Here is a 14497-nt window from a genome sequence, read left to right on the forward strand (position 1 = left end):
TGAACATACATTGATGTGACGCGTATTTTCGGGCCAATTTTCAAAATGAATGAATACTAATAGTGGGGATCACGTAGGTTGAACGAATATGTTTCAAATGAATGACCTTCGTCTGAACCACAATTTTTTTTCAGGGCAAAATTTCTGAACAATGAATCGGTCTTGTCCGAACGAAGCCAAAACCTTTCTTACAGTTCATATAAAGAATGTAACAACAACCATGTTGATGCCCCTCAAGGACAAAGTTTCCTACTACATCATATATTGATACAAAAAAATACAAGGGGAAAAGGTGAGGGAGATAGTCACAATTAAATGCATACACTAATACTCTGCTATGAGGAGGGAGAAGATACATCAGGGCTGCTTGACGGGTCCCAACCCGGTGGTTTGATGTCTGGCCAATCACCTCTGCAGCCCAACCTGATGTATAAACTCTTTTTTCCTTCAGAATAGAAGAAAACAAATTGACAAATCACATGACAAGCTTGTACAAACTTCCAATTCATGTCAAGGCAAAGGGGCTCTTTCTTTGTAATGCTAGAACATTAGCGTATGATTCTCATATTAGCTGTATATATATATATACAAGCTTATGAACAGTGTCACGGAAGGAAATATCAAAAAAGGTTACTCAACATACTGACAATAACGCTAAGCGCATGTTTAACTCATTACACTTGCGCAAGCTCCTTTACCATCTATGTTAGTAGTTTTTTCTTTCTTCTTTTTCTGCCTTTTTGAAAGAGAATAAGCCTATCCACAATAAATTCAAAGTTCATAACAACTAGGTGTAGGAAGCATGGTTATGAAATGCAGTGTACCTGGAAGGTCTTTATCTGCCAAAATTAAGCGCTTGAGTGCACTAAGCACAGCCTGAGCTACTGACTTTGAATAGTTAGGGTCCCAACCTCCGAGCTTTACTACCACTTCAGCATTAGAGTAACCTCGACCACTATCTTGCATGTTCCTTTTTGCTTCCTCTTTTGCAGATTCTTCATCTGCAGTTGATATCAGCTTAAAATACATAACAAGACTTATCTTAGATGAAAGACCAGCTTAAGAAACAGAACACATTTCCCATTATAATTTAGAGGTGCACTTGGTAATTTGTACACAAGTGATCAATTATCTGCACTTGGTTGCCAAGGGGTTGGCAGGTGCACATAGGAGAAACTTATTTATATCTCAGTTTCTATTTTCTTGTCAAGTTCGTATCTCGCTCAGGAGTTGTATAGTTTCTACAGTAGACAGATGTTTTTAGCAATCGCAAGACTCGAAAGGGAGTCAGATAAAAAAATATGCAACTTAATTCTGTTTTAAGAAAAGATTTCTAGAGGTAGACTAGTTTTTGTTATTTTTCTCCCTTCATTTGTAGTCTACAGGGAACACTCATGACGACTTATGTCTCTAAAGTAAGTTGAACATGTGCATACCGATCTTGGCTTGTCAACTAAGAAAACTCATAGCGAGATAAACTTTAATCTTAGTTCATCATTTCACTGGATTAGATTCGAAGCAGCATTCACTCCATATATCATTTAAAGAGAGAGAAGTAGACACTTATAATTCATATTGCAGTCAAAGAAAGAGTTACTTTCCACATAGCTTGTTAGGGGACACAGCTTAAACAAACAAGTCCATGATTCAATATGATTTGTGACCAACAAAATGATATAGTTTTGCGTGTCAAATACGCCAACATACTATGAAACCAAGTAACAACTTTCAGCAATCGTAGAAAAGCCACGTTTTACGATGTACAAATAAGTTCTCAATTCCTGCTCCCCCCCCCCCCCCCCACAACCCCAGAAAATAAATGTCGTTTTAAAAAATATGTATTGTGTCACTCCTAGACTATCTAAATAAAGGGAATGGAAACTCATGGATAGACAGAAAATAGCAATATATAACAATAGAGTGGCTTGTAAAACATACAATACATCCAAATGAAGGGGAGAGAGAGAGAGTTAAGTTTCCTAACCTGTGGCTTCAGATAGGGAAAGCCAGATTGTGAATCCAGCAAAAAGATGCCTCCATTGGTTTGCTCTTCCAGCGGCACCTCTCTTCCCTCCCAAGGTTGCAATAACAGCACGGGCATGGCTAAAACAAGAATCAAATATAATATATTTCTACTTATCAATACCAAGGGAAACGAGTAAGGCATACAAGACAAAGTGAATACCTACTGAGGCTCTCTAGTATAACACTTTCTGCTTCTGCTACAGCATCAGACCCCTCCTCATTTACCCCTGGAATGGGTTAGGAAACAATTGAATAAAGAGGAAAAATGATCTTTGGCTGAAGGGAGGCAAGGGGATATTATGCCTTTGAATGCATGAGAAACGAGTGTTGTGTGTATGGCATCTTCATGATACAAAGCAAATTAAATGTTTCCCTAGATTTGCATGTTTGCTTTATCTCTCTTCCCTAGTTATTTGGTTTATCCCTCTGCAATCAGGATAGTTCTGATCTTCCTTGTAAACACTTTTTTTTTTCCTATTGTTTTTCCTTGAAACTTATTACTTATTGATAGTTATCTCCTTTTGCGAAGAGAAAAAAACGGATGTAACTCACATGAATCAATTGGTTGCTTGGCATATGCTTCTAGCAGCTCCGTAGTACTAAGAAGGGTGTACCTAACCACCATAAGAGGAGACGTGTCCAGATAATAAAAGGAAAAGGATATTTAGGAGAGAAACAATAAATTGCACAAGACAAGACAAGACAAGATTTACGTGGTTCGGCAATTTTTGCTTACTCCACGGTCACACAAAGAATAACTCTTTATTAATTGAAGAGAGAAAGAAGAAGTTTTGGGATGATCTACAAATGAAAATGTAGACCCCTATTTATAGGCATTTGAATGCCCTGTCCGAGGTAAGCGCTTACATCATAAGAATGCCGATGTAAGCGCTTACATCATAAGAATGCCGAGGTAAGCGCTTACATCATAAGAATGCCGAGGTAAGCGCTTACATCACAAGAATGTCGATGTAAGCGCTTACATCATATTTTCATCTCTTTTTGATTTTTCTTTCTTTTGTTTTGTCTACTTTCACATACAACAATAGGTTTGGTCCTATCAATCTCCCCTTCAAACCTATGTTACATCAAGAAAGAAAATAAAAAAAGATTTGCTATTCTCTGGTGGCGCCTTCACGCTATTAGTCTTGAAGGCTAACTGAGGCAGTGCACAGCCTCAGTTTGTCAACACCGACAACTTTAGTCAACATGTCTGACGGGTTCTTTGATCCTGGTATCTTCTGTAGGGAAAGAGTTCCTTCATTTATCAACTCTCGGATATGATGATACCTCAACTGGATATGCTTCGATCTTGCATGAAACACTGGATTCTTGGCAAGATGAATTGTACTCTGGCTATCGCTGAAAAGCTCACAATTGTCCTGCTCTTTACCTAGCTCTTTAAGAAAATTCTTGAGCCAAATCATCTCTTTTCCAGCTTCTGAGATTGCCATGTACTCTGCTTCAGTGGTAATAGAGCAACACTTTTCTGAAGTCTGGACATCCAACTAACAGCAGTACCACCCAAGGTGAACACGTAGCCCGTGGTACTTTTTCGACTATCCAGATCGCCGCCTAAATTTGCATCAGCAAAACCTTGTAAGATAATATTGCTCTTTTTAAAACAAAGTGCCATACCTGAGGTGCCTTTGAGATATCGCAATATCCATTTTACACCTTCCCAATGCTCCTTTCCTGGATCTGACATGTATCTACTGACAACTCCAACTGCATGGGCTATGTAAGGTCTAGTGCAAACCATAGCATACATCAAACTTCCTACTGCTGAAGCATACGAAACTTTGGACATGTACTTCCTTTCTTCATCTGTCTTAGGTGATTGGTCCTTTGATAGATTTAGATGGCTTCCAAGTGGAGTGCTTCTGGTCTTTGCATCATGAAGACTGAACCTGCTTAGTACCTTTTGTATGTACTTTTCTTGAGACAACTTTAACGTTCCTTCCGACCTGTTTCTGCTAATCCTCATCCCAAGCATTTGCTTAGCTGGTCCTAAGTCTTTTATTTCAAAATCCTCCGCCAGTTGTTGCTTAACCAAGTTGATCTCATTTATGCTAGATCCTGCAATTAGCATATCATCAACGTACAACAATAAAATGATATAGGATTCATCAAGATTTTTGATATAACAGCAATGGTCCATCTCACATCGTGTGAAACCATTTTTATGCATGAATCCATCAAATTTCTTGTACCATTGTCGGGGAGCTTGTTTCAAACCATACAAACTCTTCTTCAACTTACACACAAGGTTTTCTTTACCAGAAACTTGAAAACCTTCAGGTTGCTTCATGTAGATGTCTTCTTTAAGGTCACCATGCAAGAAAGCAGTTTTAACATCTAGCTGCTCCAAATGCAAATTTTCTGCAGCTACGATACTTAACACCAACCTGATAGTAGTTAATTTGACTACAGGAGAGAAGATCTCGGTGTAGTCAATTCCTTCCTTCTGCTGAAAGCCTTTTACTACTAATCGTGTTTTGTATCTCTTCTTACCATCATGCTCTTCCTTGACTCTGTACACCCACTTGTTCTGCAATGCCTTCTTTCCTTTTGGTAACTCCGTAAGTGTCCATGTTTTATTCTTTTGAAGAGAATTCATCTCTTCTTTCATGGCTTCCACTTATCAGAGTCTATCACCTGCATTGCTTCAACAAAATGCTCTGGTTCTCCAGCATCAGTAAGAAGTAAATAGTGAAGAGAGAGAGTTAACCTATCTGGAGCATTCGTGACTCTTTTAGATCTCCTCAATGTAGGTTCATGAGTAACAGAATCCGAATTTGATTCAGGTCCTGATTCCAGATTTGGTTCTGCATTTGATTCTATCTCTGGTTCCGGTTCTGGTTCTGATTCAGGTTCGGCTTCTAGTTCTTCTTCAAATTCGGCTTCTGGTTCTTCATCTTCAATTTCAGAATCAGTTGTAATCCCTCTAGCCACTTCATTTTCTGAGATTTCTTCTAACTCAACTGTTTCAGACATTGTCTGTTTGCTGGTGTTGGTTGGTTCTACTTCAAGCTTGTCCTTGTACATCACATTTTCATTAAATGTGACATTCCTGTGTCTTAGGATCTTTCTATTCTGATCATCCCAAAACCGATAACCAAAATTATCATCACCATAGCCAATAAAGAAACATTTCTTTGCTTTAGGATCAAGCTTATCTCTATCATTAGAGTTTACATGCACATAAGCAACACAACCAAAAATTTTCAGATGTGAGAGAGTTACCTCCTTTCTTGTCCATACCTCCTTAGGAATTTCAAAATTCAGCGGTACAGAAGGTCCCCTATTTATGAGGTAAGCTGCCGTGTTAACAGCCTCAACCCAAAAATACTTTGGCAATCCAGAATGTATTCTCATACTTCTGGCTCGTTCATTCAGGGTTCTGTTCATCCTCTCAGCAACACCATTTTGTTCCGGTGTTCCAGGAACTGTCTTGATCATTCTGATCCCATTCTCCGAGCAAAATGCTTTGAACTCTTGGCTATCATACTCTCCTCCATTGTCAGACTTCAGACATTTTAACTTTAGACTTGTCTGATTTTCAACTTCAGCTTTCCATCTTTTAAAGGTAACAAACACATCAGATTTATTTTTCAGAAAATAAACCCATACCTTTCTTATGGAATCATCAATGAAGGTGACATAATAGCGTGAGCCTCCTAGAGAAGTTACAGGAGCTGGTCCCCACACATCTGTATGCACTAGTTCCAGCTTCTCTTTCTTTGGTGTCCTTCCCACCTTTGAGAAACTAACTCTCTTTTGTTTCCCGTAAATGCAATCTTCGCACAAACCTAATTCAACATGTTTTAGGTTTGACAACTTCTTTTTGGATGCCAAAAGCTTCATTCCCTTCTCACTCATATGCCTGAGCCTCCGATGCCACAATGTTGTATCACGACCATGATCAACTGTTGCTATAGTATCTCTTTCTATTGCAGTTGCATACAGTGTTCCCCTTTTGAAGCCTCGTGCCACAACCAAATTCCCTTTGGTTATCTTCCACGATCCGTTGTCGAATGCTGTTGTATATCCTTCATCGTCAATCTGACCCATAGATATTAGATTTTTCTTGAGGCCAGGAACATGTCGTACATTTTGCAATTTCCATAGCGTGCCTTGTGAAGTTTTTATATGAACTTCACCTTTTCCGGCAATGTCGAGAGGTTCGCCGTCTGCTAGATAAACTTTCCCAAATTTTCCAGCAATATAATTATGCAATAATTCTTTGCATGATGTAGAGTGAAAGGATGCACCTGAGTCCAAAATCCAAGATTCGACTGGACTGTCTGCACAACAAATTAGTGCATCACCGACTTGTTCAGCAATTACATTTGCTGAATTTTCTTCCTTCTTCTTCTTTGGTTCTCTACATTGACTACTGTAGTGACCCTTTTTATCGCAATTCCAATAAGTAATGTCCTTGCGATTTTTGGATTGTCCTCTTCTCCTTGACTTTGATCTGCCACGACCGTAACTCTGTCCTCTTTGGTTGATTCTCCCCTGCTTTCGGTATTAAAAGCAGATCCTGGGGAATCACTTGATTCTCTTCGGCGAATATCTTTGCTTAGAACCAAGTCTCTAATATCACTCAATTTGAGTTTGGTACTTCCTGATGAACTGCTAACTGCAGTTACTGTTGCAGACCAACTCTCCGATAGAGATGATAGTAGAATCAACGCCCTGATTTCGTCATCAATTGTTATATTAACAGAACTCAACTGAGTTAATATTATATTAAACTCATTGATATGCTCCGTGACTGATCCACCTTCTGTCATCTTTAAGTTGAACAATCGACGCATCAAATAGACTTTATTTGAAGCAGATGGCTTCTCGTACATATTTGATAACGCCTTCATCAGGCCTGCAGTGGTCTTCTTGTTAATGATGTTAAACGCCACATTTCGTGTTAGCGTCAAACGAATTACACCAAGAGCTTGGCGATCTAATAGATCCCAATCTGCTTTGGCCATAGTCTCCGGTTTCACCTCGGTCAGAGGTAAGTGTAAATTTTTCTGGTACAAATAATTCTCTATTTGCATTTTCCAGAATCCAAAATCTTTGCCATTGAACTTTTCAATCTTAACCTTCCCTTCTTCCGATGCCATTTTTCACAAAAACAATTTATGTGAATAGTGCTTGTGAATAGTAACGATGATCAATAGTGTTGCACTATTCTTGTGAATAGTACCTGCACCAATACTGTACTTTTCTACCAGAATTACACTGTCTGCAGCTCTGATACCAGTTGTTGAGGAGACGTGTCAAGATAATAAAAGGAAAAGGATATTTAGGAGAGAAACAATAAATTGCACAAGACAAGACAAGATTTACGTGGTTCGACAATTTTTGCCTACTCCACGGTCACACAAAGAATAACTCTTTATTAATTGAAGAGAGAAAGAAGAAGTTTTGGGATGATCTACAAATGAAAATGTAGACCCCTATTTATAGGCATTTGAATGCCCTGCCGAGGTAAGCGCTTACATCATAAGAATGCCGAGGTAAGCGCTTACATCACAAGAATGTCGATGTAAGCGCTTACATCATATTTTCATCTCTTTTTGATTTTTCTTTCTTTTGTTTTGTCTACTTTCACATACAACAATAGGTTTGGTCCTATCACATACATCTCTAGTATAACACTTTCTGCTTCTGCTACAGCATCAGACCCCTCCTCATTTACCCCTGGAATGGGTTAGGAAACAATTGAATAAAGAGGAAAAAGGATCTTTGGCTGAAGGGAGGCAAGGGGATATTATGCCTTTGAATGCATGAGAAACGAGTGTTGTGTGTATGGCATCTTCATGATACAAAGCAAATTAAATGTTTCCCTAGATTTACATGTTTGCTTTATCTCTCTTCCCTAGTTATTTGGTTTATCCCTGTGCAATCAGGATAGTTCTGATCTTCCTTGTAAACACTTTTTTTTTTCCTATTGTTTTTCCTTGAAACTTATTACTTATTGATAGTTATCTCCTTTTGCGAAGAGAAAAAAACGGATGTAACTCACATGAATCAATTGGTTGCTTGGCATATGCTTCTAGCAGCTCCGTAGTACTAAGAAGGGTGTACCTAACCACCATAAGAGTTGAACAAAGTTTTTAGAAGATGATGTTGAATGTGGAAATGATATAATTTAGCTTAAAAGGATGATCGTGAATGTGGAAGAAGGAAATGCAACTAATCCAACTCTTTTGTTAAGTCAAAAAATTGACAATTAAAGAAAACCACTATACAGGCAGTAGATGCCAGCGCCTGCACCCCCTGGCTCCCTCGCAGTATGTAGCATTAGCTTTTACTCATTAAAGTGAGGAACATGCATACCCTAGTCCAACAGCCAGTTCTCGAGCAATCCGCTGGTTGATTTCAGTCGATTTCCCAACTAAGTATATTGAAGTTCCTCTAAGGAGTTGTGTAATTCCAGCACTTAGGGACTCCCAAGACTCCACAATGTCAGGCCATTTCAACTCAGAGTTTTGCTTCTTCAAGCTAATTACTAATTGATCATCGTCTATGTACCTGGCACGAAACAATTTATTTCAGCAAATGTTTGCGCAAGGATATAACATGTGTAGTAAGATTTTGTTTGTGTTTTACCATATTGTCTCTGCAGGCTTTATCTTCTCATACAGAGTGCTGGTTTCCATGAGAGTTCGAATAATTCCAGATTGCTCTACTCTAATTGCTAAAGAACTTTCATTTGCATCTACATATATCTCCTTAGGAGTTACATCTCCCTGGCCAAGTTCTAATCTCAATTCCACCTCAGAAGAGCCATCAGAAAACTGCAATAAGTTTCACAATTGGGTTGGTAAAGAGAAGCTAATTTATTCTGAAGTTCAGAGGGAGCTGATACTAACTTAAGGGGTCGTTTGGTCCGAATACAAGGATAAGTAATATGTGGACTATAATATGGAGATCATTTCTTATTGGATATTTTCAAAGAAAATGAAAAACAAATCTGAAAAGTGAAAGGGAATTTCTGTCCTCCTTTATTTTAATACATGTATTACCAATACCCTTATTCTTAGTCCACATTCTACCCTGCATAAAACAATACATAGAGTCTTATGCGGAGAAGAAAACAAGTAACCAAACAATGTAGTAATTACGCACCGTATGGAGTGGGGTGAATGAAATGGAGGTTAGCGTCTGGAGTCCTGTGTGATAAGAATGTGCCACCGAAACTCAAAGGTAAGTTCTATAGAGCGGTAGTCAGATCGGTTGTATAGGGCTGAGTGTTGGCCAGTCAAGAATTCACATATCCACAAGATGAAAGTAGCAGAAATGAGGATGTTGAGATGGATGTGTCGGCGCACTAGGTTGGATAAGATTAGGAATGAAGATATGCGGGAGAGGGTGGGCGTGGCTCCGGTGGATGACAAGATGCGGGAAGCGCGGCTTAGATGATTTGGACACATGCAGAGGAGAAGCCTAGATGCCCCGGTTAGGCGGTGTGAGCGGTTGGCTTTGGCAGGTACGAGAAGAGGTAGAGGGCAGCCTAAGAAGTATTGGGGCAAAGTGATTAGACAGGACATGGCGCAACTCCAGGTTTCCGAGGACATGACTCTTGATAGGAAGGTATAGAGTTCGAGCATTAGGGTTGTAGGTTAAAAGGTAGTCGAGCAGTTTTCCTCTTTGTCTCGGTTTCCCTCTTTGTACCGATGAGTATGATAGTGTCTTGTCTAGCACTGCTAGTGATTTATGTTGTGTTTCATATTTTTGCATATTATTTGTGTTACTGCTTTTCCATTTATTTGCTGTCTCTCACGTTGTTGGTATTATTTTTCAGGTTTTGTTGTCACAGATCGATTGTCTCTGAGCCGAAGGTCTCCCGGAAACAACCTCTCTGCCCCTCTGGGTAGGGGTAAGGTCTGCATACACTCTACCCTCCCCAGACCCCATTGGTGGAATTTTAGTGCGTTGTGTTTGTTTGTTTGTTTGTAGTCCTAAAATGTATGCGGCAAAATAAATATGCTTATTTCACCAACCAAACAGCCTCTACGAGTTTACTACCAAATGCGAATAACATAATCATAGTTACTCGTATACTGTTGGATAAATCCTGTATTTTACAGCTTAGCATGTAAATTATAAAGCCAATCAACTCAGTAAAAGTATCAACATAACTTTCACATATGAATGTGATAATGCATTTTCTAGGGTTTGCACCTAAACTTCATTTTCTGTTCATTTCTTGTTGTGTGGTGTGTGATGTTGATATTCTTCTGCCAGCCCTTATTCTTTCCTGATAAAGATACACATTAACAATTAGACTTAGGATGTGTTTCTGTACTAGTTAAAATATTTACATCCGTATTTGATAAATCAATGGAAAGTTGGACATGTTCTTTGGACCAAGTACAGCAACATAGTCTGCTGATGAATTTCTCAAATGGGTGACTAGAGTATACATGTACTTAATGAACACCAAAGTTACCTCGTACTGAGTGTTATTTGTGGAAGCAGTTGGAAGATTGCTGCAGTGAAGGGCATTGAGTTTCTTGAAGTTGCTGTAACCTAAACGAGGAATTGCTGAATAAAAGCTTGCAATTGCTGGGAATGTAGGTTTTGAAGACCAAGAAAAAATCTTTGGAAATGATAGTGAAAGTTTAATGGGATTTGGTAGAAGAAAACACAGAGCTGCGGAAGAAGAAGCCATGTTTGCTTCTGCGGAAATGGAGAAGATAAGAAATTTAGGATTGTTTTGAGAATTTACAGAAAGCTCCCATTAGTTTGATTAAATTGTGCATACTTCCGTTTTAATTTCCTTTTTTTTTTTTGGTTTCCCTCTTGATTTTGGGCACCAGTAATCCAAATTTGCATTAAGAAATTTTACTTTACGAGATAAAGTGCTCTTTAGCCAAGGTGGTTATATTCTTTAGCCAAGGAGGTTATATTCTCAAAGGCTAAAATCCCAAATCTTTAGTTAAGGATGAACATGTTCCACTACCGTCTTTGGACGTGGTTACACCCTTAGAGAAATTACAATTTAATTATATTATTTCAAATGTAACTCAAACCTATATTAGGGGAAAATGAAACATTAGTATACTTAAGGGAGAAGAAGATTTAAATTCTTAAGTATTTGGTACATCTATCTTGCTCTGTTTCTTGAAACACAAACATATTAAGCCATTGGGAGATAGTGATTTAATAATGCTCTATTGGCACTTCCATTTTAGTTTCTATTGGATCCTCATTATATTCTTGTGTAAGGTATAAAGGAAAGTACGTGGATGAAAACACACACAAAATTTCTTTGATTGGTCACAAGTTCATCGGAAAAAAGACCTTACCTTTGTAAACACAACTATTGTCACCCGGTACTGGTACCTGGTGAAATTAATCAAGGTACGCCCAAGTTATTTCGAACACCATCACTATAAACAAATATAACTTTTTTCATAAAGGAGGGTTTCAATCGAGAATTCAAAACATATAATCTAGATTTTCAAGAGAATGCTATATTCCTGCCAAGAGCTAAGGAATTGGTCATAGTGGAGAACAATGAGAAAAATGATTACTTCCCCTTGTTACTACATACATGCCATATTTGAGAGCATTCATTATAGTATTGAGGAGCCCAGTCATATTTTTTAATAAGTAAATTAGTTTCTTTTGTTAAACATGTTTTCCTATTTGCTCTCGAGGTAAGATAGGTGAACTTGCTATCCTTCACTGTGGCCGCTGTGGGTAGAGGAAGACTGACGAAGAACTCTAGTAGGTACTGGTAACAGAGATATGGGTGACGAAGAATGTAATTTAGTTCCTATAGTTTCTAAATCACCGTCGGGGGCTTCAGCTAGGGGAAGTGGGCATAACTCAACTCCAGAGGTAATTTCAAAGGAATATCAGAAAGTGGTGGAGATAGAAAATGCAGGGACAAGTGAATTAGCTCTAATTGACAATAATTTTTCTCCAATTGCTGCGAATCACCATTAGGGATTCCGGCTAGGACAAATAGTAGTAATCTAACTCCGAAATGGAACAAGCAGAAGCAACATGGGAGTACGACAAAGGGGAACACATGATTGTACAATTTAGCTTCAGCTGCAATTTTAAGTACATTAGAGAATGCAAACTAGGTTGAGAAGGAGAAGCATGAACCATGGAGTGATGTGATAGAAGATAATCAAAAGGTAAATACTCAAAACACTAATACTGATAGTAATGCATAGGCAAAATTAGTTTGGGAGAAATAGGATGACTTCAAGGGGTATGAGTTTGAACTTTGGGGCTCCTATCATTTAGGAGTGAGTCAAAATGATTATACCGATTAATGAGAATGTAGAGGCATGGAACGAAAAATGGAGAAAAGTAATTATTCTTTATATAGTAGGAAACACCCCTTCAATTGGTTCTATAGAGAGGTTTATCGCCTCTCAATGGAATTTCTCAGCTATACGTAAAGTCTATTATCATAATGAGGGGGTTTTTTGTGGGTAGATTCGACACCATAGATGATATGAATAAGGTGCTATATTCATGTAACAACCCGATTGTTCATTTTAAGTTCTAGCATTGTGTTTTGCAATATGAGACTTCAAGTAAGTTCATTTCATGTTTTATAACTTGCATGTGTGGTTGGATTTGATTTCTGAGATTTTTGGAAGAAGAATTCTCATTGGAAGCTTTAAGTTGTTGGAGTTGACCAATGTTTGACTTTTGAGTAAACAATCCCGAATTGGTGATTTGATGGACCTGTTAGCTTTCTATGATTATTTTGGACCTGTACGTATGTTTGGTTTGGGTCTCAGGTGACCCGAGGTTATTTCGGCGCTTCTAGTCGGAAGTTAGAAATTTGAACTTTAAAACTTTTAAAATTCTTGGTTTGATACTTGATTCCTTTTTTTGATATTATTTTAGTGTTATGAGCCGTCGACAAAGTTCGTGTTAGGTATATAGACTTGATAGGATAACTGGATGGGGCTCCGGGAGGGCTCCGATGAGTTTCAGGATAGTTTCAGATAATTTCAGAAGAATTATCCATTATTGGTGCTAATGTTACCACATTTGCGGTGACCAATTCGCAAACATGAGGTTCACATTTTCGAATAAAACCTTGCATTTGCGAGGATGGGGGGTTCGCATCGCAATTACAAAGGTAGAGTCGTATTTGCGACTGAGAGTTTGCATTTGCGATCACTAGGTCGCATTTGCGATGATTTTGCTCGCATTTGCGACATTTGCAACTGGGTTAAGAAGGGTTTTGAAATTGGTTTGTTCTTTTTCATTTTTTGAGACCTAGACTTCGTAAGAAGGCGATTTTTGTGAGGATATTCTTTCCAACTTCTAAGGTTAGTACTTTTAACTTTATTTTGATTATATATTATGAGTCCTTATAGATTTTAACCCCTAAATGTAGGATTTTAAATTGGAAAAATTATTTTTTTGGGTTTGAACTTAATAGAGCTAATTTTGGAAATTTAGACCTCAATTTGAGGTTGAGTGTTAAAACTAAGTATATATTTGAACTCGGAGAAGAATGGGTAATCGGAATTTGATCTTAATTTCGGATTTAGACCATGTGGGCACGTGCTGAATTTTATAATTTCCTTAAAGATTGAACCTTTATTGATTGGAGATGTTTTCTTTAACATTATTTGACTTCCTTAGATGATATTTAACTAGGTTTTAATCGTTTTAAGGAGTATTCTGAGGAAAGCGGTATTGGGTTGTTGAACTTATTTTGTAATAAGGTAAGTGTCTTACCTAGCTTTGGTTTGAGGGAATTTTTCCTAATAAATGATATTGTTTGCTACATGTGGGGATGATACATATTCGAGATAACGAGCGTATATGCTTGTGCCAGGGTAATCCATGCTAGGGGTAGATTATATGCTTGTTTGTACCTTGTTGAACCTTGTGATCTTCTTAACTTATATTTCATTTGCTTCTAAAACTAAATGAGTATAATTATTCATGCTAGAAAGCATGTTTAAACGTATGACATCTTAAATGAGCATGATGGACTAATATTGAGACTCTTGATATACTTGATTTGATCGTAGTCATGTATTATATTACGAACACATATCTATACCTGTCATTTTCGTGCTCCTTGAGTGTTCTTAATCATGTTAAAGATTATGTGTAGACTATGTAGTGATATTTGGATAAAGCGGCTCTTGAAATGTTGGCTTGCCTATTTGTGTGATAGTTACGGTCGTCTATTACAAGTTGTATTATGCTTACTTATTCCTCTTGATTGTATTTGTACACCTACCTTGCGTGGTACTGATATACATATGCTTGGTGAGAATATGAGTGATATTGCATGACGCATATTCCCATGCTATAAGGATGAGTATTATTGCACGACGAATATTTTCGTGTTGTGTGGAAAAGTGATATTGGCACTACAGAAGTTTCCGTGCAATATGATATGATATTGATACAACGAGTGTTTCTGTGCAGGTGAAGATGCGAGTTCATGGAATGAGGG

General features: G+C 38.0%; 1 protein-coding gene across 1 annotated transcript; it reads right to left on the bottom strand.

Moving 5' to 3' along the window:
• Nucleotides 1–141: 141 nt before the first annotated feature.
• On the bottom strand, nucleotides 142–10777 carry LOC107823221 (putative inactive shikimate kinase like 2, chloroplastic). Its single transcript, XM_075252563.1, has 8 exons — nucleotides 10490–10777; nucleotides 8647–8834; nucleotides 8374–8568; nucleotides 8060–8121; nucleotides 2186–2252; nucleotides 1985–2103; nucleotides 825–1001; nucleotides 142–445 (listed from the first exon to the last, which is right to left on the bottom strand). Exons 1-8 carry the CDS (start codon nucleotides 10709–10711, stop codon nucleotides 336–338), a joined length of 1140 nt encoding a protein of 379 aa, XP_075108664.1. The 5' UTR covers nucleotides 10712–10777; the 3' UTR covers nucleotides 142–335.
• Between the last annotated feature and the right edge of the window lie 3720 nt (nucleotides 10778–14497).

This window comes from Nicotiana tabacum, chromosome 1, assembly GCF_000715075.1.
Source record: "Nicotiana tabacum cultivar K326 chromosome 1, ASM71507v2, whole genome shotgun sequence".
NCBI lineage: Eukaryota > Viridiplantae > Streptophyta > Magnoliopsida > Solanales > Solanaceae > Nicotiana > Nicotiana tabacum.

What these genes read in the sequence shown, in the direction of transcription:
- LOC107823221 (XM_075252563.1), bottom strand. Translation starts at nt 10,711, where the DNA reads ATGGCTTCTTCTTCCGCAGCTCTGTGTTTTCTTCTACCAAATCCCATT. An exon ending in AAGCCTGCAGAGACAATATG is followed by an intron (nt 8,569 to 8,646) that starts GTAAAACACAAA and finishes GTTTCGTGCCAG; the next exon opens with GTACATAGACGATGATCAAT. An exon ending in GAACTGGCTGTTGGACTAGG is followed by an intron (nt 8,122 to 8,373) that starts GTATGCATGTTC and finishes TATGGTGGTTAG; the next exon opens with GTACACCCTTCTTAGTACTA.